Source organism: Ursus maritimus, unplaced genomic scaffold, assembly GCF_017311325.1.
Source record: "Ursus maritimus isolate PB19 unplaced genomic scaffold, ASM1731132v1 scaffold_30, whole genome shotgun sequence".
Taxonomy (NCBI): Eukaryota; Metazoa; Chordata; class Mammalia; order Carnivora; family Ursidae; genus Ursus; species Ursus maritimus.
The window spans coordinates 10,912,610-10,940,573 of record NW_024425564.1 but is presented as its reverse complement, the minus strand read 5'-3'; the positions used below and the strand labels follow the sequence as shown (position 1 = coordinate 10,940,573).

The 27,964-nt window shown below is 48.6% G+C and overlaps 1 protein-coding gene across 7 annotated transcripts in view; it reads right to left on the bottom strand.

Moving 5' to 3' along the window:
* RIPOR2 (RHO family interacting cell polarization regulator 2) overlaps positions 1–27,964 on the bottom strand; it is a 222,326-nt gene that overhangs the window by 29,170 nt on the left and 165,192 nt on the right. For all 7 annotated transcript variants that reach the window (XM_040644911.1, XM_040644909.1, XM_040644910.1 and 4 more), the window contains 11 exons: positions 24,576–24,702; positions 22,915–23,070; positions 22,083–22,161; positions 20,598–20,621; positions 19,453–19,506; positions 15,347–15,496; positions 11,119–11,182; positions 3,385–3,428; positions 2,067–2,192; positions 1,681–1,829; positions 200–329 (listed from right to left, as the gene is read on the bottom strand). In XM_040644911.1, coding sequence (XP_040500845.1) covers positions 200–329; positions 1,681–1,829; positions 2,067–2,192; positions 3,385–3,428; positions 11,119–11,182; positions 15,347–15,496; positions 19,453–19,506; positions 20,598–20,621; positions 22,083–22,161; positions 22,915–23,070; positions 24,576–24,702 — 1,103 coding nt within the window. The remainder of the gene's footprint in view (positions 1–199; positions 330–1,680; positions 1,830–2,066; positions 2,193–3,384; positions 3,429–11,118; positions 11,183–15,346; positions 15,497–19,452; positions 19,507–20,597; positions 20,622–22,082; positions 22,162–22,914; positions 23,071–24,575; positions 24,703–27,964) is intronic.

Below are 27,964 nucleotides of genomic sequence, written 5' to 3'. Positions count from 1 at the left end.
AGGTTTACCGCCTGCGTGCAGATGGCCGAGGGCCTCCTGGAATGCGCTGCTCTTACTACTTGATTAGGGCGAGCTCTGAGATTAGCATTATCAGGAATTATTGAGAACCCCTAACATCGGATGTCAAGCGTTTCACATACTGGGTGTAAGCCCTGCCGAGAGTTCGACATGTCTCCTCCAGAAATCACAGTGAACTTACGAAGAAGGAGTGATCCTTCAAAGTGGGTGTCTCCGGGGTGCCCTGGCTGTACATGGACATTCTCCTCTGGAGGGCTGCCGCCTTGTTCCCAGCACCCGAGGACGCGGTCATGTCCTCCACGTCGAATGGGCTGCAACAAAACAGGTTCTGTGAACGCATGCTCGTTCAAGTCCCCTCTAACCAACCCCCGGACTGCAGGCTGAGAAAGCACCTCATTATAATTACCACCTTACACACACATAAAGTCAACTCAAACCCGTGGGAATTGGTCTGGCAGAAAATACACCAAGATAAAAGAAAGTGGAGCAGAAAACGGAGCCCAGACCCACCCAAGGGACCACAGATTAGCATCACGGCTTTAAGAACAATTTATCTATACACCTGGACAATAAATCTTTTTCTTCATTCATATTAGAAATGTAAACATATTAACGCTGTCCAACACATGATGTTGAAGTCTGTAAAAAGTCTTTGAGCTTTGCGGGGACAGATGCGTTAACAACACAAGAGAGTCACAGGTTATTGTTCTAAAGAAAACAAATGTAGACTCCCATTCATTTCATCTGACGCGGAGACTCCTGAGTGACTGGGAGGAGGACAGTCTGTCCACCGTGACACTTATCATCATGCCATCCGGTTCATCCCGCAAGACAAATGATCTTGCGTTCGATACGTCGATGACTACGAATTATAAAGAGGGAAGGCCGGGCAAAAGGCACAGACAGTGTCTTGTGACAAGACAGTAGCGTCTTCGCTGCTTCCATGGCTCGCCCTCCATATTGGAAAGGGGACCCTGAACATTCGTGCTCAGCAGGTCACATTTACGTGGTAATACACCAGGGGTGTCGTATCGAACGTTGTGAGCAACCGAGTTTAATAACACACAACCTTTCTCGTGAGACGACCTCAGAAAACCACCTTTGAGGTTACTGCTCTGACGAGAGGTATCTCTTGCCCTTTGGAAATGTTCTATTGGAGTGGAGCGTGAAGGATATTGAGAAGTTTCCCAGAGCAGCGTATGGTTCACGAGCTACAGCGGGACAGACGATGAAAACACTGTAGCAAGAATCGGGATCTTTCCGAGGGCGAAATATCTCCTACTGGACAGTTATTTTCCTTCCAAATTAGCTTGCTTAAGATCTATATTCTACATATATATCTATATAGATATATAGATATATTTAAAGGTTGACAGGGAGGGAAGGCAGCAGGACAAAATATTTTAAATCTGAATTAGAAGAGAACAGTGATAAGACAGAGGCGTCTCCAACTTATGGAGACGACGCGCACGGACATCATCTGCTGAACCAGCGGATAGATCCTCGGGCCAGCGAGGTTCCGACGCAGCTCTCGGTTGGACCGGAGAGTCTCCTTCTGCGACGAGCTTCCTGGGGACTCTGACGGTCCAAGCGCCACCCTCCGAACAGCCCTAGCCTGCAGCAGGGATTTCTAACGTGACGGAACAGAAGAGGGCGACTTACTACCAGGTGATCTCCAGGCTCAGTTTGATGGTGCCGAGGTCGTTGATGTCAACGGCCACCACCTGAGGTCGGGCGGCAAACAGCTCTTTGGTCTCGCAGGTCACGCTGCCGACCAGCAGGTGCGTGGCAAGCCCTTTGAGTTCTGTGACCTGGTGAGAGAGGGAGAGGGAAGCCTTACGGGGAGCGTGGGGGAAAGGCCAGGCACGCTTCCCCCGGGTTCTTCTCGGCCCGCTCTGCGTGGGAGCAGCGGTCTTCGCCACGGACTTGGGGTGCAGAGAGGAGTCTGCGGGTGGGGGTAGCGGGCACAAGTCGTGGACATAGACCCCCACCACGGGCCACCCAGCCGTGCGGCGGGAAGACAAGGAGCAGCGGAGACGATACTGAACCTTGATGGAGATGAACCCCACGATCAGGGGCAGGAACGCCACTTCCTCCCCATCCCAGCTCTGCTTGCCGTTGGCTTCTATCTTGCCTTTCAGTTTCCACCTCTGTCGGCCGTACTTCATGAAAATCTGCAGAGAAGACACCACACGTCAGGGTCCAGGGCACTGGCCCGCCTTCCCCACCCCAACACCAAGACAAAAAGGCAGGAAAATAAAGCAGCTGCCGCTCCTCCCCTTCTCTGTCCTCCTCCATCCACTCCCTTCTGGTGGGTTCTTCCAAATTCCCTGGGGCCTGGGGGGTGGGGCAGATGGGGAGTGGGGAGAGGCTTTCAAGGGGAAGTAAGGTCTGCTCCCCTCCAAGAGGCGTGGAGGGCCTTCTGTAGTAAAAGGTCATCACATGGCGTCCTTCCGTGTCACTGTGGTCATGGGGACCAGTTCCTCCCCCCATGAGTCTACTAGAACAGTCACCGTACTCCTCAGCTCCTTCACAGGGAGGAGAAACCATCAGCTAAGATCCACTTAGCAGCCAGAAGCAAGAAGTAAGACCCCCTCCTCCTGGATGAGGAAGACAGAGCTGGACAAGGATTTTGAAATCCGACACAGTCCCGCAAGAGGGTCTCCAGCTCTCCTTGCTCAGGCAGGAAGATACTCCTCCGCCCCCTGCCCTCCCCACGAAGAACGATCACAGAGGGTTTTGGAGGAGACAGTTCGATGAAATAATTAAGGGACGTTCCCTTTTGAAGGGGGAAAAGATAAAAGGCTTTTTGGCTTTATGGAGTATATCTTTATAAAGAAAGGTCTAGATACTAGTGTTCTTCAATCCACGGTATTTACGAGCACTCATGGTCTTGGGTTGGCTCTTGCATCAGAGAAAAGACTGCTACCAAGTACAACATTGGGACACTAGAGGAAAAGACGAATATGGATGTACAAGTAAGGGTCGCTGAAGAGCCAGGTTAGGTTGGCTGCGTTCAGAACTGCACAATGCTGACAGGAGAGCGTGTCCTTCTGTTTTTAGGAAAATCATTTAGGGGCGAAAGGTCCCGATGTCTGTGCATTAATCTAAAATGGTTCAGCAAAATAACAACAACCATAGCAGTAATAATAAAGCCAATGTCATAATGTCAAAAATTGGTGTCTGGATGAAGAGTATGTGGGGGTGTCTATCTCCAAACTTTCCCATTGGCTTAATTTTTTTTTCCAAATAAACGAACATAAGAGAGAGAGAGAAAAAAAGGCAATTTAAGAAGGAAAATAATGGCCACCTGACTCCTGCCCCTCAAATCCTCAAGTCCAACCCACAGACCGACAGGATACTTACCTCGTATTGATCTCCAGGACAGAGGCGAGCGAAACCAGCCAGACCTACAAGCAAGCAACTGGGATATGAGGTGCAGAACAGACTTCCCCTCTTTACAAACCACAGTTACAAACCCAAAGCATCAGACCTTTGGGAAAGCTCATGCCAATAGTTTTGGGGGAGAACCTGAGGACACAGCGATGACTGGGAATTCCATCTATCCCAGCCCAAGAGAACATTCCAGGCTGGGTTATTTAAAGACACTGCTTTTTGGGGCAAAGAAGGCTGTTGGGCAGGGGCTAGAACTCTATGTACCTTTGGCCCACTGAAGATCCACCCAGATTCCAGGATCAGAGAATTAGGGCCAGAAAGATATATTCATTTATTTACCCAAAATATTCCCATGAACATAAACGGCTGTCTTGTTTTTCTTTCTGTCCCAAGATTTGTGATTTCTGATAAGGGCCTCTCGTTTGCTTGAAGATTCCACGTACCCTTGCCTCTCTCCAATTCACTCATTCCTGTTTTCCTTTTCCTATTTACCCGGCAGAATGATACCACCATTTACTGTGTTATGAAACCACGTGAAATGAATTGTCATCTACACAAAGCCAGTGATTAAGAAAACTAAAACCAACCAACCGAATGACAACAACCCGCATCCCCCAAACGGAGATGGGGCTTCCCTTCGATGGCTCCTCATTCCTAGCTGGGTCTGCTCAGTCCGAGATCCGCCCCCCGTCTGCTGTAGCAGCAAGAACACATCAGGTCACACCACCGTCGTGGGACATCTCAGGGACCCTGGGTTTCATCGGTCTCTCTCTCTTTCTGCAGATATTTATGGAGCCTCCGCGTGTGGGAGGATCTGCGCACTAGGGTAACAATCTGCAGATGAAGAGAGACTTCGCCGTTACCCAGAAAACAGAACAAAATGTGGTTCAAGTCCACGGGGATGAAACAGACAAGGAGCAGAGGCAGTAAGAGGAGTTAAAGCTAAAGCTGATTTCTGTTCTATCGACCGGCGAGTCCTCTCCAGATATTAACTCCAGTTCCTTCACTTTACAAGGGGGGTCACAACGTCCACCTCACAGAACCCTTTGTAAAGACAATCGATGGCAATGATCGTAAAGACAATACGTGGTCACGATTATGTATTTGGGAGTGGGGGTAATAGCACTGACGGAGCACGCGCCAGCGACAGCTCACTTAAAAGATGGTATCTGTATGAAAAGACAGCAAACTGATGCACATGAGAGAGGGGACAGCAATGAAGAGACAGTAAAAGGAGGGTTTTTGAATTTTTGTAAGACTGTGTCACTTATATAATTAAACAAGAAACTCTATCTCATTTAATGTAGGATAGTTTCATGGAGGAAGGTGGCATTTGAACAACAGAATATCACCACCGGCAAATGAAGGGGGAGAGGACGCTTCTGGGTGGAGCGAGTGGCCTGTATTCACTCAGCAGTATTTCCGGAGGGCCTACCGTGTGTCAAGCATGAATAAAGGTGTGGGGAGGAAGGTACGTACACAGTAAATGCAAGGGCTGAACTTGTCAGCAGAGACCTATCAGCAGTCCTGGCTTTGTTTCTGTGCCAATCACAAAGCAACGTCCTTTACCCTAATAGGGACCCCAAGACAACACTGTAAGCAAGGAATGAAACAAACTCAATGAAACTGGGCAAACTCTTTAGTACTTTCTCATTTTCTAATGAAAAGAACCAATACGGTTTTATGATAAAGAATTCCAGTTACATGAAATAAGTCAGGCTGAGAAAGACAAATACCATATGATTTCATTTATATGTGGAATCTAAAAGAAAAAACCAAATGAATAGACAAAAAGCAGAAGCAGACCCATAGATAGAACTGATGGTTGCCAGAGGGGAGGGGTGGGATGATGGGCCAAGTGGGTGAAGGGGAGTGGGAGGTACAGAGTTCCAGTTACACAATAAGTAAGTCCTGGGGATGGAAAGTGCAGCATTGGGAGCAGAGTCGATGGTACTGTCAGAGTGTTGTACAGGGACAGGCGCGAGCGACAGTCATGCAGAGCACAGCACAGCATATGAACTCGTCGAATCACTATGTGTACACCCGAAATTAACGTAGCATCGGGTGTCAACCACACTTCAATTAAAAAAATTCAGTACAGATGTTTAGATATCTTCAATAAGGTAATGTTTATAAAGTAATATTAAGTAAAAAAGCAAAAAAGGCAAAATTCAAAACCTATGTAGAGTGTGACCTCTACTATATAAAAATGGATCCAAAGGAAAAAATTATAGAAAAACATATCAAAGTGCTAAAATAATTATCTCTGATAAGGTGAGATTATGAAGAAAGTTACATTTTTTACATTAAATAGTAATTTTTATTGTGTTTTTTCAAATATCATGTATTTATTTTATAGGAAAAGACCTAAAAAAGATCACGTATGTTGGCTGGCAGGCAGCATATGTGCAGAGAAAAGGCGATTTGGGTATTCATGACAATTTTTACAAAGTTTAGCACTGGTGGAGCTATTATATTATGACTTTAAACTTTTTGGTCTATTTGCCCGTATTTTAAAAAATGAGAAAGTACCATTTAAAAATTTTAAAACAGATTCGAGAAGAACAATCCCTCACTTTTGATAGAGGTGCCGGAGAGGCAATAACTGTGAGTAGCTGGTGCAAGAGCAGCCCTGGGACTCTTACATTCCTTCACGCACAGGATGTCCATTCCACCAACAGACCCCTTCGTGCCTCAGTCTCCTCAAGCTGCCGTTTAAGACCTTTGCGTTCTTAGTTGTTTTTATATTAGTTTAAACGTGATTTAACCCATGGAAAGAGGATGGTACCACACAACGTATTTTGCCTTCTGTGAGTAGCCCCGTGGAGCTGTGAGACTGCGGAATGCATGACTCTGCTCTCCGCCCATCTCAAGGACACTCCAGGGTTAAGAGCACAGACAAGGTTCCGGGTGGCTTAGAAAAGCACCTGCTGTAACCACTTTCTGTCAGTAGATGGCAGCAACTCACCAGCTCGTCCTGCCTCGCTACCCACAGAGCAGGTCCACTGAGGACGGTTCTACCAACCAGAAGAGGCCACTTTAACAGATTGCCTGAAGTAAGAGCAGAATTTAGAAAGTCAATGCTCACTAATCGTTTTCTGGAGGATTTAATCTTTTTTTTTAGTACTTCAGAAAAAAAGCACTATTGACTGGTTTTTATAAATCAGAATTGGCGAGACACCAATTTTAAGAAAATCCAAAGTGCAAAGGGGCACCTGAGTGGCTCAGCTGGTTGAGCAGCTAACGCTGGGTTTCTGCTCAGGTCATGATCTCAGGGTCATGAGATTGAGCCCCGCATCCGGCTCTGTGCTCAGCGGGGAGTCTGCTAGAGGAGTCTCTCTGCCCCTCCCCCCACTCGCGCTTACATGTTCTCTCTCTCTCTCTAAAATAAATGAAAAAACCTTCAAATAAAATAAAATAAAACCTGGGCAAATTAGTTGAGGTCTCATCTGTTGCCAGTTTACCTGTGCATTTACAACAGAAGCTGGTTAAAACAAAAACTAAAAACCAAGAAACTGACCTGGTATCAGTGTGGATAAAGTATGTAAGGGGGAAAATGCTTTGAAGGACTTTTTCCCCCTTTCAACATTACCAGAAATTTCGTATCTGAACTTATCCAAACGGGAGAAAGGTACTTGGTAGAGATGGTTTTAGAGCTTATAAGCCCAGGTCATGAAAGCACAGTTTCTAGAAGTTGCTTGCAGTGGCATCCCCGCCCCCCCCCGCCCCCAGGCACTGATTACCAGCGCCCTGCTGCAGACTGGCACGAGCCAGGCAGAAGCAGGACTGCTGCTACACTTCCTAAGGTTCTAGCCGCTCGTGGAAGCCAATCACCGCGCTGCTTGCGAATGGAAACCAACGATGGGGCAATTACAGTTACAGCTTGCTGTCTTGCCAACCTGGCCAGAGGCCTGCGGGGATTTTCACAGCTGGGCAAAGCTTCCTGTCTTCTCAGTAGTTTTGTGATAACCGTTGCACGGTCTAGAACGCTTTTATCATGGCTGCTCTGCAGACCGTCATGGGGGTGAGCGTCCAGGGGAGGGCGGGAGTGGGGGGCTTTTGTTTCTACGGTGCACCTTTGGCTGTGTTACTATAAACACCCATTACTGATAAAACGGCTCTTCTCCGGCCTCGTTGGGAAGGCCCAGATGCTACAGCACGTAGGCGCCCACCTTTCCTTCCTTTGCTCAGAGACTTTTCTGCTGGAAGAATGCTCCCTGTTTTTGCTAGTTCTACGATGACCTTCCTTTCCAAAGATAAAGCAGATCACACATGCTGACAGCATAGACACACAGAAAAGGGTGGCTGGGTATTCTCGACAACGTTAACAAAGTTTTGCACCGGGTGGAGCGGTGATGAAGGTTAGGAAGTCACACTTTCCGCTCCAAGGAAAGGAGCCAAGCAGCGGCACAGCCAGGAGTTCCGTCCCAGGCCTTCCTGGTTTATTGACCAGGCATAAATAGTGCAGACTTACTAGCTCGGGTAGTTCTTCCCTCTGCCAAGGCCTTTCCCGGCCCTGAAAGCCGGAGAGGCAGGCACAGGCTTGGAGATACCCACTGCCTGGAACTTCATGGGAACGAAGCAAGAGCTGGGAGAAGTAGTTTCTCTCGAGAGAGCACTTTTCATCTAGGTTCTGGCTAGCAAGAGGTTCCCTCGTTAGCCTGACATTCAAGGCACGTTAAGATCCCGCGCCCATGCACGTCCGTAACTCTTCTTCCAGTACGGGCTCTTGCCCAGCCCGCCCTCCTGCCATTTGTCAACATGCTTTTCCCTCTTTGGTGAATGCCATTCCCTTGCTGTTCATCTGCCCAGAGCAGTCCCTCTCGTTCTAATTCAAAGGTTACGTTGAGGAGCCTTCCTCCTTCCTTCCTGCTTCCCTCCCCCAAGATAGGTGAGTGGCACCCTTCTCCCGTCCCCCTGGGGGCTTCGGAGACTAGCTGGCCACCCCACTAGTCCAGGGGGTCATTTGTTCCACTGCATTAGAATGCACAGGCTCATACATCCCTTTTTCTCCAGTGGCCTGTGTGGAACTCAAGGCCAGGGGCCATTCATCAGGACGCAGCCAAGAGCAGGAGCTCTGTCACTGATCAGTTGTTTTTATCATCGACCCACTCACACCCCCGGGGGCCACACACACACACACACACACACACTCACAAAACCAAAAGGGTTGTTTTCTTTGTGTTGGGTGGGGCAGAAAGGGAAGTGTGGAAGGGTGTGGCAGGAGGAAGTTGGGTTACCAGCTCTGACAATATTATGAAACACCCTGAGTGGATGTCGGTATGTTTGCTGGGGGGTAGTTATGTTTAACCAGAAGGAATCACAGATAAGAACGTAGCTGATTGCAAACATGTAAGATTTCTTGGCAGCGTGAGGCTTCCCTTTATCAAGAGAGAGGAAGATTTCCATGGAGGTGTCCCTTTGAAAGGCTTCCTAGCTGTCATTCAAGAGTTTTCATGTTAGATTAGCAAAGTGCAAAGGGAGAATAATCTGTAATGAAAAAGGAGAGTATGTTTTGGGCCTAGAGGCCCCTGGGGGGACCCGAGGGCCCAGACGGAAGCCACGGCAGCGGACCAGGCAGGAAAGCAGGAAAGAGAGAACGGGGAGAGGCAGAGATGAAGGAGATGGGTGAACGGGCAGTTCTGTCAGCCCACCAGGATAACCCTTTAGGACCCAGTGCTGCTATTCAGCGGGCGCCCAGGTCCCTCAGGGATGGCGGCCCCCATCACCATCGTCTCCTGACCTCCAGGCCTGAGGCCCACGCTGCCTGTGTGCTGGGACGGAGATTACCCTCCCACAGAAGAGATTCTAGTATCGGCTCTGCTCTCTTCGAACTTCCCTCCTCGCAGGAGACCGAGCGTGGGAATGTTCCAGAAGCCAGGAGCCCTGGAATTCAGTTTCAAGTTTGACTCCAACCCGGTATGTGACTTCTGGGTCAAGTCATATAACGCCCACTTCCCGCCAATAAAATGGGGAAATGTGGATGCCTTGGATAATGGAAATCAGGGAAATCTGTTACTCCCTGTGTTAACTGTGAGAAGATGTGTGGGACCTGAGTCTCTCTCAGCTGTGAGACCGACCAGTCCGCATGGATGGTGCCGAGTGTCGGGGGACACGAGAGGGAAGTGTTTTCTGCTAAGCACTGATTCGGGGCAGCTGTTTTCCAAGATCAGGCTGCTGATGAAATCATCCTGAGAGTCTTAAAAAAATCTTCCAGGGCCCCACCTGACTTGCTGGGTCTGCGGCAGGGCCTGAGTGGTTTTGGAACCTCGGACTCAGGTGAGGACCCAACAGGAAGACAATAAACGAAAAGCTGACAAAGCATGGATGCCCCCCTCAGTGGGACAGCAAGTGCTGAGATTTCTCACTGAATAAGAAACCAGTTCACGCTCAGGTCTGCCCCAGAGAAGAATGCAGCCACCGGGGAAGCTGAAGGTCAAGGTCGTTGTTATTCTAGGAATAACTCATTCAGAGTGGCTCTCAGGTTCTCACGGGGGTGCCTAGCACTTGACACAGACAGGGCCCTGCAGACTCAGATGATTCACTCGAAAACGGAGCTCTCCTGTTGAGCACTTAAAAAAGTGCCCCTTCTCTACTCCCTTAATTGCAAAAAGTCGAGGAGAGGGTGATTAAGTCTCCATTAGCAACCACCCGGGGATCCAGCTCCTGCAGAAACGTGAGGACCGAGCGTCTACGCCCCAGCTCTCTCTCTGCCGCAGTCAATGGGCCCAAACTCGAGACACAGGGACGGTGGCTGCCGATCGCAGAGCCCCGCCCGCAACACCGGCCACGCTCCGTTTCCTCAAGCTCACGTGCCTTTTTTGTTCTGAAGATGCCACGGTACAGATGCCAATGACCAATCGTGCTGCTAGGTCGGGGCTTTCCAGAGCAAACACCAGAAAAGCACTGGGCAAAGGAGGAAAGTGCACAGTCCTCTGCGGGTTTTATACTAAAAATAAAAACCAGTAAGGAATGGGTGGGTAGCTTGCAGAAAACGTGAGCAAAAAGGAACAACTGAAACGACACCACAAAGAAGCCAAAGACAAACTGAGAACGTGGGACATTCTGTACAACAACGGTTTTTACGCCAAGTCAACGGCAGGAGGAAAACGGCAAGGGTCTGCTTTAGACGAAAGGAAGCCTAAGAGAGACACCTAATGACCAATCATGACGCATGGACCCTGTTTAGATCCCAGTGTGAACAAACCAACCGTACAAAGCGTTTCCGAGACAGCTGGGGAAACTGGATAATGGAGTGGATTGATAACAAAGGCGTATTGATTTTACTAGACGCGATAATACTTGGCATTGTGGTTATTCATGTAAGAAGAAGTCCCTGTTCCTTAAGGGGTGCATATGGAAATACACACGGGCAGGGTCACATATCTGGGTTACGTATCATCAAAGGGAAAAGCACATGGGGGAAAAGCCTGCTAATTATTAAATCTAGGTGATACGGGGCTCATTGTAGCATTCTCTTCACTTCTGTGTATGCTTGCGATTCTGCCATTATAAAGATTTAAGGGTGTAGGCAAGTCTCAGGACTAGAAGGTTCTGAAACATCAACACATTCACCAACAGGGAGGGGTGAGCGTGGGCGGCACAGCGTCTTTGCAAGAAAAATAAAAATAGCGTGTGTACTCAAACTTCAAGGAGCTCTGTCTGTGGAGACGGTGCCTGACTCTCTGAACGGGGAAAGAGTACCTTTCATCTTGATGGAGAACTCCCCCAGCAGATTCTCCAGCTCTGCCTCAATGGTGCACATATTCTGTGAAGAGGACAGAAAACTGGCATCAGCGAGAGGCTTCTGTTCCAAACAGCTCAAAGCACATGACGTTCGAGAAGCTGCAGACAACTACAGCTCCAGGCTTGAACACGGGGGGCATCTACCTGTGTGCAGGGAGCTACACGGAACTGTCTGTGAAGCATTCTGGGCAAAATGTTCCCCCCAAGCCTACGCAAGCCTTCTGGTGTGCGGGGAATTTAGAACACAGAAGAACAAGTCACTTATTTCCATGTGCAACGATGAGGTTGCTAGGTAAGAAGGAAAGCAGTCTGGGGGCGCCTGGGTGGCTCAGTGGGTTAAGCATCTGCCTTCAGCTCAGGTCATGATCTCAGGGTCCTGGGATGGAGTCCTGCATGGGGCTCCCTGCTCAGTGGGCAGCCTGCTTCTCTCTCTCCCTCCGCCCCTCTCCCCTGCTCATGCTCTCTCCCTCTCTCTCAAAGAACTAAATAAAAAATCTTAAAAAAAAAAAAGAAGAAGAAGAAGGAAGGTAGTCGTCTCCTAAATGGAGAAGGTCAAGGTCTTAAGTCGCTGACTTTGGGATCTCCTACAGCAGAAGACTTGCTGTGCTGCCTTCAGATGTTGCATCAATGATCTCATCCAATTCTGTCATAAACAGACAAATCCAGAATGTGACATTCTGTAAGAACTGGCCTGGATTCCTCAAAAAGGGAATGTGGCAATGAAGTTCTAGATAAAAGGGGCTAAAGAGACATAAAAACCAAATGCCACCTGTTGCCTTCCACTAGATCCTGACTTGAAGGACAGTACCCTAAAACGGTTACCAAAGACATGACCGGACCAGAAAATGCACAGGCCATTCGCTAACTCCATTAGCTCATTGTCTCAGTTGTGGGAATGGTGTGTGTGCAGGGATACACGGGCCACCACTGTGGTTCTGTGCAAAGTACTATGGGGTGAAGTGTCACAATGTCCGTTACTTACTGCCAAATGACTCGGCAAAAACATAAGGGTAAAGAAAGAAGAAGTTGAGCGTAGATGAGAAGGGAAGCAAATAGGGCGGAATGTTGCCAACTGGTAAAGGCAGCCGGTGTTTATTACACTAGCCTCGACTTTTCTGTCCACTGGAAATTTTTCTTTCTTTTTTTTTTTTTTAAAGATTTTATTTATTTATTTGACAGAGAGAGAGACAGCCAGCGAGAGAGGGAACACAGCAGGGGGAGTGGGAGAGGAAGACGCAGGCTCATAGCGGAGGAGCCTGATGTGGGGCTCGATCCCAGACGCCGGGATCACGCCCTGAGCCGAAGGCAGGCGCTTAACGACTGAGCCACCCAGGCGCCCCCACTGGAAATTTTTCTTAGTGGAAACGGGGGACCAAAATAGCAGTGCTGCTGTACCCTACTCAAAGTGAGCGAGGCTGACTCCCTGCGGCGGGGCCACGGCGCCCCAGAAATGACTCCCGGGCCTGACAAGAGTCCTCCGCTCACTCTACTGCTGAGGGACCCTGAAGGCAGAAGGGGGGATGGCATCAAGCGTGTGGTTAGACGTGTTGCTCTGCCCGCCCTACTTCCTCCGTATCTGAGGACCTAAACAGAGTAGTCAGTTAGAGATCAAAACCGGAAAAATGCCGAGGCCGAGGCTCTTCGCACGGGGGCCCTTTGGCAGCTCGCCGCCTCAGCTTTGGAAATCACTTGTGCGGCAGGAAGCAGCCTTGACCGTCCCCGCTCCCTGGAGTGGGGGGGGGAGCGGGGTAGCACCTGCAGGCTTCTCCCTTGCAGCTGGCCTCCATGGTCTGGGGGCTGGGGTGGGGAGTGGCCACTCCTACAAGCCCACAGCCCCACGAGCACTGGCAGGGAGTGCTCCCGTTTGCATTTTGTGGGCTGACGACTTCAGGATTGCTGAGCGAGGCCACAGTGTCCTCTCGGTGCCTCTGTTCTCTCCAGAAGATCTCTCTCCCGCACTGGTGTGTTGATGGGGTGCAAAGAGAATGGCACTGCCTTTGCCCTGTGAGCTCTTAGGACTCAAATAGCTTAGCAAACCTCCGGGAAACTTCCTGAAGTCTGAGCTCTGTGCGGCTTGAAAGCTTTGGAAACAAAGTCTCAGTAAACTGCTTTTCTTAGAGCCCTGTGCGGCTCGCGGCTCGGTGAAGGAACACATCACACTTTCCCGAAAGGCCAGCGGCGTTAGCATGCAGGGCGGGGTTGCCACCAGCGCCTTCAAGAAAACCTGAGGGCATCTGGTTTAGCAGGTGAGGACTTCTGCGGTCAGAATGCTCTTCCGTCTCACCGGGGCAGCTGTGGGTGAGTCCTGCAGCCCCTGCGGCAGCCCCCCACCCCCCAGCTACTCCCCCGAAACGTTCTCTGGGATAAAATCCTGGCTCTGTGGTTACGTGAAGATAGGAGCCACCTGATGTCAGGCAGGACACTACAGAAGTCCGACTCCCTTCTCCTCGAAGGCACAGTTCCTCTTACTGAAACGGTCCTCTACGTCTTTGAACGAGGGGGCGAAGTCTGATGTCATGTGCCGGCACCCGAGCAAGGACAGGTATTTCGGAAGCAGCCGGCGAGTGTTCTAGAACGGGCAGCTTCTCCAGGCTGCCCGTCAGTTACCTGCTCCTGGACTACGAAAGACCATTTTAAGTGCTCTTTTATTTCCAAGACATGCACAAATGAGGTCTTACGAGCCAGGGCTGCTTCTAAGCCAGAGTCGCAACCCCTGGGTGCATAAACTTGGATGGGGGGAAAAGAAAGTCCCCATGATTTCACAGTCTTTAAGTAAAATGCATGGCGTCGAAGTTTCACGAATGTAGGAACTAAGACCCAGCGGTATGACTCGTGCCTGTGGCTCTGACACATAGATATCCCCTGTGTGTTCACGCACACCACTGGGTCTAGATAACCTTGAACAATCATTCAGACTTTTTGCTACTTTAAAAATTTATAACTTCCAATAACTAGTGGCATTGCTAGAGCTGATAACTTAATTTTGATGTGCTAATAACGTGGCATAAACAGAGCACAGTACTGTATCAAAATATTTTGCTTTTTAAGATATTTTGATAATAACTGTACTGCTAATACTGAAATAACTATTTCAGTATCATTGGCTTCCTTTGAATTCCTGGATTCTATGTATTTTACTTTATGCATTTAACAAGCGTTCTTCTGAAAGGGGCACATAGGTGAAGAAGCCGTGTTTCGGACCATGGAAAGAGACAAACGGGTCAGACCAAAGGCGCTGCTGGAGTGACCATATGAGGCGACCCATGGGGCCCCTCCCGCAGCAGGGCTGGGGGACAGAGGCTCAGCTCTCGGAGCTGTCCAGCAGACCCCCATGAACCCTCCAGAGACTGATGACTTCATTCATGAAATTCGATCTCTGAGCAGACACACGGGTTAGTGAGAAGTGCTGCTTGAATAATTCAGTCTTTCATCAAAGACACTTGGTATCAGGTGACCCCAGGAGGAGGGAGACCTCCCGGTGTCAGACGTAGGGCCTCAGAGACAGAAGCCAGGGGAGGCCCACTTCTGCTGGCGGTTTTTTATCTTGTCTCCTTTAAGAGAGAAGGGACTTCCTCACGATAAAATCATCACAGGCAGGAGCGTGGGTGATACCCAATTTTCAGGGTAGCTACCGTAACCGCTGGGGCAGCTCCACTTCCAGGAATAAAGCCAGGTTAGCCTGCACACTAGAAAATTCTGGAGGGCACTTAGACTGTCAAGAACCAGGGACCAGGGCCTAGTGACTTCCTCGGGCAGTCGCTGAAATTACCGACACGCGTTTGTAGCCTACCTGTGCGAAGAACACAAGGCAGCATGGAGCACATAAGAGTGTAAGACTTGGTCAGTGCACGGCTTCGTAGCACCTAACATCTTGCGGCTTTTCAAGTTCGTGAGCTAGCACGTTCCAAGGCACTAGGAGATGAGCGCCTGACAGGTGACGCTCAGGGACCGAGAAAGGCCAGCGAAGGCTCTGGAGTCCAGTGAAGACTCTGAGCCAAAATACAACCAACAGAACTGCCCCAGAGTCGTCTGGGACGATTGCACGACAGCCCCCGACAGTGCAAGACAGGCACGCAGTAGGACATGTCCCTGAAGAGTAGAACGCGGTCTGTCCTCCTGCCGCGGGCAGTTACGGGCAACCGGACAAGCCGCGTGCGGTCGAGCCGCCGGGCCGCAGGGCACATACCTCTGTGTACTCCCTGTAGCTGCGGCCGATCTCGGACAGGCTCTCGCGGGCCGCTCTGCTGGAGGGCGAGGCCGCGAAGGCTTGCTTCATCTTGCTGGCGCCGTCTTGGAGACGGCTCTGGATACAGTAGGCCTCGTAGAGTTCGTCGACCTGGCGGAGCCACAGGAGGGAACACAAGGGGGGGTCACTACTTAATCCCACTTGAAAGAAGCTACACGGGCCTTGTTCAGTCCGAAAGATATTTACCTTTCTGACTTCAACAAGGGGTCCCTAGTAGAAGCGTCATCCTTTTATTTATTTATTTATAAAGATTTTATTTATTTATTTGCGCGAGAGAAAGAGAGAGAACATAAGCATGGGGAGCAGCAGGCAGAGGGAGAAGCAGACTCCCCGTTGATCTGGGAGCCGATGTGGGGCTTGATTCTGGAACACGGAGATCACAACCCGAGCCAAAGGCAGACACTTACCCATCTGAGCCACCCAGGCACCTGCCCTTCCTCCCCTCTCCGGCCGACCATCATCCTTTAAGCCAGAGACCAATCATCTTTGTTTTAGCCACTGGGATCCATTTTCTCCTTGAAAGCAGATTTTAATCTGAGCCTTCTCTGCAAATTACAGGAAATGAAAATGAACTTAACATTGGTGGGCTGTGTGAGCCAAGTCCTGGATGACAGCGACCGCAGTCTTCTACGTAAGGAGCGAACACGGGAAGGATTTCCGCGAGGTTCTTATCACTTTCTTTCAAGAGTGTTGTCACAAGGTGATATTCACACATCTACATTTAGCATTTTTTTTTTTGAAAGAACTTGAGCCAACACTTTACAAAAATCATTTTCAATAGGGCCCCTGGGTGGCTCAGTTGGTTAAGCATCTGCCTTCAGCTCAGGTCATGATCTCCAGGGGTCCTGGGATCGAGACCCGCATCAGGCTCCCTGCTCAGCAGGGAGTCTGCTTCTCACTCTCCCTCTGCACCCCCCTTGCTCTCTCTCTCTCTCAAAAAAATAAAATCTTTAAAAAAATCATTTTCAGTAAAGAGTCTCAATAATAGAGAAAATGAAGTTATTAAATTATCCTTAAAATGAGGGTGAAGAGGGACGCCTATGTGGCTCAGTCGGTTGAGCATCTGCCTTCGGCTCAGGTCATGATCCCGGGGTCCTGGAATCGAGTCCCGAGTCGGGCTCCCTGCTCAGCAGGGAGTCTCCCTCCCCCTCTCCCTCTGCCCTTCCCCGCTGTCATGCTCTCTGTGTCTTTCTCAAATAAGTAAATAAAATCTTTTTTAAAAAATGAGGGTGAAGCACAATTGCAAAAGCTGATCAAACCGAAGGCTTAAGAACTATGTGGTTTTGTGTGTGTAAATTACACGGCCACTAAAACAGTAAATGGAAACACTAGAGGTGAGCTATACATCTACGCCTCCACTTCCAAACAATAATATACCGTTTGCAAATGACTATTGGTTACACTCATTCTATAAGCCTCATAATCACTTACTGTCTCAAAGACAGTGCTTCTCAATCAACCCGAGGCAATTTTGACACCCAGGGGACATCTGGCAAAAGCCACAGCCGTTTTTTCTAGCATCACAGCTGGGAGGTATTATTGCCATCTGGTAGGGACGAGGCCAGGGATGCCGCGAAACGTTCTGCAGGACAGAGGACAGCCCCCTGCAACAAAGACTAGCTCCAAATAGCAATAGTCTCCAGGCTGAGAAAACCTGGTTATTCCTCATCACGTACGTGTCCACAGTCTCGCGCTCTCCCCCATTATCAACACACTCCCCAGTTAACCACAGGAATTTGCAGGCAGATGAAAAGGACACGAACACCAGGCATTGGCAGAAGCAAAGGAAATCAGGGACTTCTGAGAGGCTGCCTCGGACAATGCGAAGTTTTCATTTCAGTACAAAGTTTATTCCCTCAGAAGGCTGTAGAACCAGAGGAAGGGTTTCAGAGTTTAAGATTCCCCTTTTGTTCTGAGGCCAAGTTTTTGGGTGCTTGCGACAGAGTCAGGAGGACCCGTTAGAGTAGGTGGAACTCTCCACCGTTGCTGTCTCTGTCTAGACGTCAATCACACTCAGCTTAGAAGATGCACATTAAGAGACTGGAAATTATTCTCTGGTTAAGAGATTCCTGCTGCTCTTTCCGTCAACAACTCACTACACTTTGCTGGGAGCAACTGCCAGACTCTGGAAAGCAGCCCTTCATCTTTGGGGTCAATGCGTTTGTCTCTGATGAAGAGGAAGATGTAAGGTCAAAGGTGGTGAATCTGCTGATGAAATCTTTGGGTTGGTGACTGGCAGAGAGAGTGGCTGCCATACCCTAAAACCAAGCAAAGCCTTCCCTGGTGAGCTTGTTAAAATGCGGATGCCCAGATCCCGCCCGAGCTGCTGATTCAGTAGGTTAGGGCTGGGCTGGAATCTGGAATTTTACGTGAACATTGCAGATCATGCTCATGGGGGTGGTCCCCACAAAACCCCTAGAAACACAAGAACTGACCCCTCTTCCGGGGCAGGCCAGACTGCTTCACCCATGGGGTCCCTTGGGAAGCTACCCCTTCCACCTCCTTCCCCACTACGGGGTTGGCTAAAGTCTGCGACTGTGATCCTCTCTATGGCAAACTTCACAGGGACGTTGGTTTAGCCCTGAAGATGCAGTCTGTTACTCTGCATTCGCAGAAGAGTGAATTCTTTGTTTTCATTTCAGTGCCAACCTATGCTAGCCAAGCGGAGCTACCCTGTACGGTAAAGGGGGACTATGTCCTCGAGTGGGAACGGGCCCGTCTGTAGGCAAGCGCTGGTCTCATCCATACGTCAGCAGGGGCTCTCATCAAATCACCTGCTGGACTCGTTCGGTTAAATACCATTTGCGAGACATGCTGTGCACAAGGGTTAAAACAGCCCGCCCAAACCTTTTGTGAACCCCGGGACTGTCGTGGCAACAACAGTGGCTACAAGATGGATAAGTACACGCCCACCTGAGAGGGATTTTGTTTCCTTGCTGTGCTTCAAACCAAACAGAGTCATTTGCCAACACCTGCCCGCCACACAAATACCTTCGAATGGATGTCATTGTTTTATTTAGTGAGTTCCACAGAAATTGGAGCGATTTCAGATTCTCCCAGGTAACAGATACTTTGCAGAGTGGGGGCGTGCAAAAGCAGATGCGTACACGTATGTTTATCTACAGCTAAATCATCACAGAATTTTAAAACGAAAGGATTCTTAGGATCATTTAGACTGAATACATGCACCTCCTGGCTCCATTTCACAGAGTGGAAAACCAAGGTCTGCATGGGTGATATAGCCCAGAGAGTATGTGGCTGGAACCTAGGGCTTCTGACTCCTAGCAGAGACATTGGCTGAAGCCTCCAGTCTCTCTACTTGGAAGAGAGGCTGATGCACGTGGATGGAAATAGGAATTACTATGGTGGGATTTAGTGGCTCCTAACGGGAAGTATTTTCAAGTTGTCCCAGTAACTCTTGGTAGTGTTCAGAACAAGGGGGTGACAGTCCCACTCCATCTAGCCTGGTTGGACCATCAGTGAACGATTTGTAGGGCTCAGGCCTGGGTGTCAGGGGTGCCGACAAAATGGCCCTCATCAATGGGGGCAACAAAGATGAAAGAAAAGCTTAGAAACCATGCTATGTGAGGAAGGACAGAAGGAACTAGGAGCTTGAGAAAGAGTTAGGGACGTACATGGCGGCTGTCCCTAAGTACTTAGAAGGCCTTCATGAAGAAGTTTACGGGATACCAAGTTGTACGTCTGGCCAGAGGGTCAAGTGATGCAAGTGTGAAGTTTCTTGTAGGGTCAGCTTGGTTCGATCTTTACGAAGACTACACAGGGACTAGCGCCCAGCAGGAGGCTCCCTGGGAAGCACGTAAATGTTTGTTGAACAGAAGGAGAGTCAGAGCTCTGCCCGATTGTCAGGCTCTTTGCTCCTTTTTCTCCATCTTTCCTGCCTGTTGGAGGACTTAATAGCTAATCAGCTTAGGAGTCAATTAGGTAAGAAAATCTCCATGGACTAGATGCCACATTTAGGCCAAAGGCGTATTGATTAGTGCCTGAGAACAGAAACCCAGAAGCCAAGACAACAGGAACTTCATTACCTTACTAATGTGGAACTCCAGGCGTCTCATGTACCTTTCAATCGTTTTAATTTGCTGGAATTAAAAGAAGAGGTTTGAAGAAGTACAGCCATATACAGTTTAACTGATCTAGACTGGCAAGAGTATCTTCTGATCTCATACACAAAATTACCAGAAAATGCGAAATATCTCCCCTTCCTTCCAATCTTGGCTATTTCAGAAAATCTCTAAGAAGAATTTAGAAAGTATTTTCTAAAATATGGAATAAATATTCCGAGAGATGAACTCGAGTTAGTAATTGGAATCCTTGTGCTCACCATCGAGGGAGGCCAATCAAATGGAACTCCTTGGATTTCTAGCAGGACAGTGTCCTGTTGGGGTGCACTTCTAATCCTTCACAGTAACGTATTTTATCATCTCGGAGGTGCACTCACCCCCTAAAGTTTAGGGTCCCTGAAACTGGGGTGCACTGTGAAGCCACTGTCTGTATGTGCTCAGAGATAACCATGGTGGTTCATGTGTCCTCTCTTCGTTTGACTTATAAATATTGTTATTACACGCATTAAATTTAATTACCCTTTCAAATGTCTTCAAAAGACTTACACCATGATTCAGCATTAAATTATGTATATACGGAATGGCATGTGAAGGGAGCAGCAGCATATATGAATAAATTAAAACAAAACCTACATTTAAAAGAAGCCTAGAAGATTTTTGTCACGAACTATGAAATACAAATTTTAAGTGAATAGAGAAAACCGTGCCAGGGTTTACATGGAATCACTTTTTCCCCTTAGGGACATATAAAATAATGCTGTGTTTTCCAGTCAAAAAGGTCTTCAATTTGATGAAATATGGTAGTCAATTAGAGACAACATAGGTAAGGACCTTCAATACCTGGGAAGTTCTTGAACTCATCAGCATATGGAGAAACTCTATGACCAGGTGGCGCTTTTACGGACATGACCTTGAAGATGTTATTGGAGCTACAGATCATGGTACTATTCATGCCCCTCATTAGATAAAAGAATGACATGTACTAGGCTTAGAAAAATCATCAGTCCTTGGAGATCTGGCTATACCTAAAGAGGAAATCGCGAACCTCTCTGCAAACATGCACTGTTTTATTTTTCCGCAATACTCCCCCCCACAGAATGATAACTTACCTTGTCTAGGTCATACAGCACACCCTAAAATAAAAAAGGAGTGTCTGGATTAAAACATGTTTATTCAAAACCATTACTGATATCAACAGAGGGATTTAGTTTGCATTTCTGCATTACCAGGGAAGAAATGATCGCTCCTGCAAAGTTCCACTGGGTTGTTTGAAACAGCAGTAAGAGTACTTTTAGGATATTTATTTATCCTCCGTAACTCCAGAATTCCACCCCAATCTCTCTGCACCCAAGAGTCTCACTTGCTTTCAGCTCTCCTCTCTTACATCCTGAGGGGCACATAAATTCACATTAGCTTTTAAATAAGGAAAATAAGTTAACGTGCAGTGGAGCAGGGATAGATGTGTTAAAAGAACACTTGCCTTCCCGTTTAAACATTTAAAACTGGTGTTTAAGGAGCGTCCTGGAGGGCAGTGACAGGCTTTTCACAAATCGTTTTTGAAGCAAGTTCATTTCCTGTGTGCTCATAATATCACAGTGTAATCGGCCCACGATCCCCACAGCCCCCATCATGGAACACCAGGTCCTGGCAGGAGCTCCGGCATCCATTCACCATTGTTCTCCAAGGAGAAAGGTTTGTGCCCCGAGGATGGTCAAGGGCATTCCAAAGTGCGGAAGGCCATGCCACAAGAGTCATTCCCCATAGAGATGGGGCAGTTCCTACTCTAACATCATCAGGATATAAAATCTTTAACTTCTATAAAGCTTTTAACCTCTGAGCCTTCGAAAAGGGCACCACTACACATGTTAGCATATCTCCGAAAACAGAAGAAGACAGCAGCTATTAACATGCGGCTCTACCTCCCAGTGCATATGGAGACTTTTCCTGGGCTTGCCGACTCCTTGAAAGATTAAGGTGTAAGGTCATTTTGAACTGAACAAAATCATTTAAAATAGTGTATAGGTGAGAAGCTCCTCTTCAACCAGACAAGTCCTCACAAATTCACTAGAATGGAGGACACCTGTGAGCCAACAGACTCAAGGACATGTGATGGAACGGGCTCAGGGCTCCTCCCAACTTCTCATAACAGGTGCATTTGGATCCCCTGGCCCTCACTGACGTCACCGACCTATACTATTTTGTTAGTAGCTCTGGGTTCCAAATTCAGTACTAACAAAATGCTAGGAGAACCCCAACTTTTCATTTCCTTTTATGATTTGGAGGGGGGGCATGGGAGGAGTCATAGTTGTTGCTTAGTATTTTTTTCCTCATTATAAAGTGTATCCACATAAACATGCTTGGAAAATACTGACAAGTATTAAGAATAAAGCATTAAGAAGAAATTCAACCTCCTTCTCAAATACGCATCAGGAAGCAGATAGACTCTGCCCCTTGGATCTGCTTGTCTTAAGGGTTCTTCCTCGTCCCCGTACCCTTCCCCGGCTCTCCATCCCCATTCAGTAGGGAAAAAAAAAAAGACACTTAGCCCAAAAAAGGAATACCGTGTTAAATCCTAATGATGGGATGGTACCTACCAGGCGAGAGTTTCTTCTCATATCTTTTAACTGAGCTGTCAGCTTGTCCAGCTCTGTCTGGTGAACCTCCAGATATTCACTGCAAAACAACAGGAAACATACTTGTGAATTCTGTGCCTATCAAGGGGCATCTGGTGCTGACCTTGTCCTTCTGAAGGGGACGAGAAATCTGAGCCCTGCTCTGGGGAGGGCAGAGTCAGTAGGGAAGAGGCTGTGTATTGCCCAATCTCTCAACTCTCCGAAAGCTCCAGGACATGCTTCTGATACCATCCAGATAGTCAAAAAGGAGAGCCCCTGTGAGTCTGCAAGTCCAAAAAAGAAAAAGCAGTGGGGAGGGAATGCACAAAACAGGGATAGAATCTGTCCTGGGTCCAGGCTCCCAGAGTTCTGTCTAGTTAAATACAACACCGATTCTAGAGGTCTCCCCACACACCAGGGAGATTTTATTCTGGACCAACAGTCCGTATAATAATAGAATAGAATATATGTAATATAGAATATAATAACTTGGGAAGGTTTCAGAATCCTTCCTCGGCGATCACTCAAAGGAGCTGTCTGTCCACCACGGTTTGTGAGAAATCCAGCACTGCCGAGTTAAACACGTCACCAGCTCGGAGCCCCTTCGATGTTACGGATGTGACGTGGAAACCCCACATATCTCACATGTTTGAGACTCATCTAAGGCTTCCTCGATTACAGCGCAAGAATAAAATGTCAGCTACAGAAACAGACATTTTAAAATGATTTCTTAAAACTTTCTGCGTGCCCCTCCTTCCCCCTGAGGATTTTAGAAAGGAAAAATGTTCTAGGGCGTTCGTGTCGGTGTTCTTACTCAAGTCCGTTTTTCAAGGCTCTGACGACCTCTTCCACCCTCTGGGGCTGAGGCTCTTTGGGAGGGCTGTTGTTTTTATGTCCTAAATTGTGCATTTTCTTCAGTTTGGCCTGAGGCTTCTTGACAGCGGAGGGATTTTCGATGAAAGAGTTACATCTGTGCAAAGGAAAAAGAAATTGTGAGTCTCGGCATCCAAAAGGATCTAGCAAACAAACGCCCTTTTAATCATCTTGTGTTCGTATTCGTGTCTTTTGGGGAAGGTGCCGGTCCCCGAGAGCTGAATAACCTGAGCCATCCTACATGTGGTTTATCGGGAGATTTGCCATTAGATTTGTGACCTGCTGCAATCTGGAACCTCCGCAGGGCAGTGGCTCCCCAGGGTCAGGTCAGGGGCTCTGAGAGAAGACATAGCATGCCACCGAAACCTTACAGAAAGCCAAGACAAGTGCTTCCGAGGAAACAAGGAGGCAGAAGCGTATGATCCAATGAAAAAAACAGGCGTGCTAGGCAACAGCAGGCACAAGCGTCCACTGAACTCGACTAGGATGTGCGTGAACAGTTTCTGGATAAAGGGCCACTCCAGACGGCGCTAAAGAAAGGCACGTGTAGCCGACCCGATGGCTTTTTGTAAGCCTTCTTTTTCTGGAGTACGTTATCTTTCGGTAGAACACAAACCTCAGCGTCTCCGTCAGTGGCAGGGAGGCCACCTGCAGGCGAAGACGGACACCTGTGATAACTGGACCCCAACCACGGATCTGATTAGGAGACGGAGAGGCCGGAACCTCACGGACCCGGCTGTCAAAGGGAAAGCCGTGACCTCCGCGCCTAGCAGGTGCCTGCCCTGTGCCTCCCAGGTTAGGTACTCTTTTCCTCGGCATAACCATCTGTGCCAAGGGGGACACGGCAGGTCAGAGCTCACAGACCCCTCAGAGCCCAAGAGCTCTGTCGTGTCAGAAAAACTGAAGACAAACTTCTTCCCTGTTACCTACTATGTCATGACCTGTGTGTTCCTTCTTGAGTTCCCCTAAGTCCTGTTTTAGATGAAGGGAGATTCCGGAGAAACCGGAAGACTAACTTTCTCGAGCCTGTGTCTGAAGGCTTCTGCTTCCCCGAGTCGCTCTGCAGAGGCGGTCCTTACCCACTGCATAACTTCGCAGCAAACAGTCCCCCCCAGTCTGGATGCGGTGGGAAATGTGGGGCCTGAAGGGGTGGGGGTGGGGAGAGCTAGGCACACAGACCGCTGGCTGATCCCAAATCTTCAGCTCTCTGCTTGGCAGGAAGAATGCTAAATGACAGAAAAGGAACTACGGCACTTAATTTTTGGTACATCTTTTCCATGAAAGAGATTAAAATAATGTGCACGTGTGCGTGTGTATGTGTGTGCGTGTGTATGTGTGTGTGCATGTGTGCGCGCGTGTATGCGTGTGTGTGTATGTGTGCGTGTGCGCGCATGTGTATGCGTGTGCGTGCGTGTGCATGTGTGTATGTGTGTGCGTGCGTGTGTATGTGCGTGTGTATGCGTGTGCGTGTGTATGCGTGTGCGTGTGTGCGTGTGAGTGCATGTGTGTTTTCACAAGGCTGCACGCTCGCAGAGCCTTTTCAGGGCATGAGCTCATGTCCTCCTGGAGTTGCGTCCCGGGACAGAACCACACACGACTTGCCTGGACCGTCTCTCCTGAAGGCCGCTGAACCCCGCAAAGGACTGGCTTCTGATGATCCCATTGGGTCCCCCAGGCGAGAAGGACTGAGATCCTACCAACATGATTTCTGGGAGTCTGGCTGGTAGTCCTGGAAGACAGTGGAAAGATTAGGGCAAATTACAGGCAGGTCCAGACAGAAAAAAACCACCATGCTTGTCAACAATGACAAAGGTGAGGTGAGGTGAGTCACGAGACCATTAGATGTTTGTAAGTCTTCTTCCCTCCGACCTGTTCTTTTCAAGCCAACGGGTTCAGCTCTCAGGTGAAGAAAAAAAAAGATACCCACCTACTGAGACAGAAATAAATAGAAATTGTACACAATTATCAGTCATTTTAGGTTTCTTTTCAGGGATTTTTTTTTTTTAGACAAGGTTCAAACACATGTGCACTTTGGAATGTTCACCTCTGTTCAACAACAAAACAACAGCAGAAACACACAACTAGGCCAAGTCAAAGTGTCAGCCGGGTCCCGCATCACGTTCAAAACACAGTCCGATCTCAGGAGAATTCAACACCGAGAAGTCAGATGGCTGAAAACAGTAGGTTTCTTTAGAGATGAATTTACGTCAACGTGTTCTCCTTTTCTCTACCCTTAAGTCTATTTGGAAAGATAGGATCGTGCCACTATCGTAGCGGCTGGAAAGGCGACGAGCAAAGAGAGCGCTCCCGCAAGTGTTGATCGCCTAGGCGATTAGGAAAGAACACGGGAGCAGAGGGACAAAGTGAGAGGGGAGGCCGCAGGAAGCACGCGCCCCATTTCGGTCGCCTGCTTGGCTCTTGTCGAGACTCCCTGAGAAGGACTAAGACGCGTTGTCCAAACGCAGCTTCGGCGGGACGCAAGCCCAAGGTCGGTTCCCCCAAAGGACGGGCCTGAGCTGTCAGGTAGCTCTTTTCCCCTCGGCAGGCGCAGTGGAAGCACGTACCATTGTGTTGGCAGGGACCCTCGCCCGGAGAGGGGGCGGCCGAGGAGCGGGCTCCCGGGAGAAGGGGAGGCAGCTACTGTCCAGACCGAGACTTCCACGGCGGGCAGACACCAAATTGGCCTGTGTGAGCGGCGTCAACCACTGTCCTCAAAAGACCCAGCCAGCAAGCAAGAACAGCTAAGAGACCAGCGGCAGAAGATCTCTGTCTACCCAGACGTGATGGGAGATAGGATAGGATGATGGGATGTGAAGGAAGAGCCACCCCACCAGGCCTTACTCAACGCGCTATTCCAGGCAGCTCAGCAAAGGAAAGAGGTTGCACTGAGCTGCTTCCCCAGAGGACAGACAGGCCCCTCCCCCATACTGCGGCTTCCCTCCCCTCCCCCTCCCTCCCTCTCCAGGAGAGAGCAGCTCTGGGGTTTGCAGGCATGCTTGCAGTGCACAGGTCCTGACTCACTGGCAATGGGCCTACAAGAGGCAGCAAGCCTGCGCTTTGACCTGGATGGGACAAGAGTCCCACCCCTTCCATTCCAGCCTTGGAGGGGTGGGGGGGGTAGTTTAAGTTCTGCAGGCATTCTTTAGAATTTTCAAACTGATAAAGTGGAAGTGTGTGTGTGCAGTAAAGTTCATATCTGGTGCACCAATGGTAGGACGAAAAGCAGGACTTAATGAGGTCCTCCTAAGTGCCCTTGGCTGCTTACGAGGAGGTCCGTCCCCTTCTCAGGGGCATAAAGCAGGCCTGTGTGACCTTTGTCTCTACAGGCAAACTTGTAATGAACATCAAGAAGACATCATAGTTTGTGTTATTTCTGTACTCATAGTTTTATAATTAAAAACGCACCTTAAGGTCTAAATTTGGCAAAACATTTTTTAAGTAGGTGCCATGCCCAGCATGGAGCCCAGTATGGGCTCGAACTCATGACCATGAGATCAAGACCTGAGCAGAGAGTCAGATGCTCAACCGACTGAGCCACCCAGGTTTCCCAAAATTCATCAGATTTTGTTAGTATTGTATCTCATTTTGTAAATTAGTCTTCAGTAGACCTATTGTTGCACTATGGAGTTCTTTGACCACAGGAAAAAAATGAAAGCATTTAAAATATTTTAACAGCATGATTGTCTTGTACTTCCTAGCAATTTTTAAGCCAAAGAGATTTTTTTTCTCTTATCCATTGAATTGGTAGTTTCCACCATGGGCACCTGGTTCCCCCACCCAGGCATTCAGTTTAACTAATGCCACGTGCCACGTGGGTATCCAGATTTTGAAAATGTCCTCAGGTGATTCTTAGGCTCAGCAAAGAAAAGGAAAAAAAGGTGATATTGGCTGAAATTCAACATTTTTAAAAAATTTTAAGACTTCATTTAAAATAATCGCCACAATTCCTCAAATCCAACTTCTAAAAAGTACTATTCAGTTTTAAATAAGCCTCTCTTTGAAAAGTTTAACTGTCTTGTTAGATGAATTAAACAGTGAGAGAGTAAAACATATGAACCGGATGGTAGAATAATTTACCTTCTTCCTCAGTTCAGTGACAGATAAGGAAGGGTCTTGAGCATAAAACAAATGTTTGCCCAGGATTATCAGAGTGCAAAATGCTTCAGGATGGGTAAAAACCTCAGAAGCTTCTCACCACAGTTGTAGGTTGAACGGATAACCTGTAGGAACGAGCCTTTCTGGTCTTAGAAATGATCATTATCAGGAAAGAATCTGGCCGAGAGCTGGTTTGGGCGGAGATCTCTATCCTGCGGGTCTCTTCTCCTGAAGGCTGACGAACTGCCCCAGGACGGTCATGAAACAAGTGTGAGCAGCGCCCACACACAGGCAGGCTCGTGGAGGAAGGGAGTAGGTTGGGGTGGGGTAGACGGAGGAGGAGGTCTCAGGAACGAGAGTATACACACACGCTCCCCGTCCACACCCCTACCTCTGAAGCAGGGCTAGTTCTTCTCGACCCGTCTTCCTGCTCCCCCCGCCCCTCCCCACTTTCAAGTTATCCCCCAGATGCTCCGTTATCACCTTTCTGGTGACCCCACTCCCACCTCAGGGCCCGCTGAGTTGGCTACGTCTGCAGGCTCCTCCCTGGCTTCCTAGAAATCCCACGGACGCAATGTTCCCAGCGTCCGACCAAACCACCCCCAGAACGACACCACACCTTTTCAAGGCTTTAAGGACTTAAAACCAGTCATCTCCACCAGAGCAATTTACGTCTTAACGGCAGATGCTCCTTTGGCCTAAAAGCCTTAACTTAAAAAAAAAACTTAAAAAAAAAACTGCTGTATCGTTGCCACTGGGGGTATACATCGGTACCCAAAGTTTGGAGGGCAACTTGGCAGTATCTGCTGGAGGAGTAAGACATCCAGATCCTTTCACGCATCACGTCTCCTCTTTGGTATGTCCTGCAGACAAAGACTCAGGTTCACGGAGGGGCA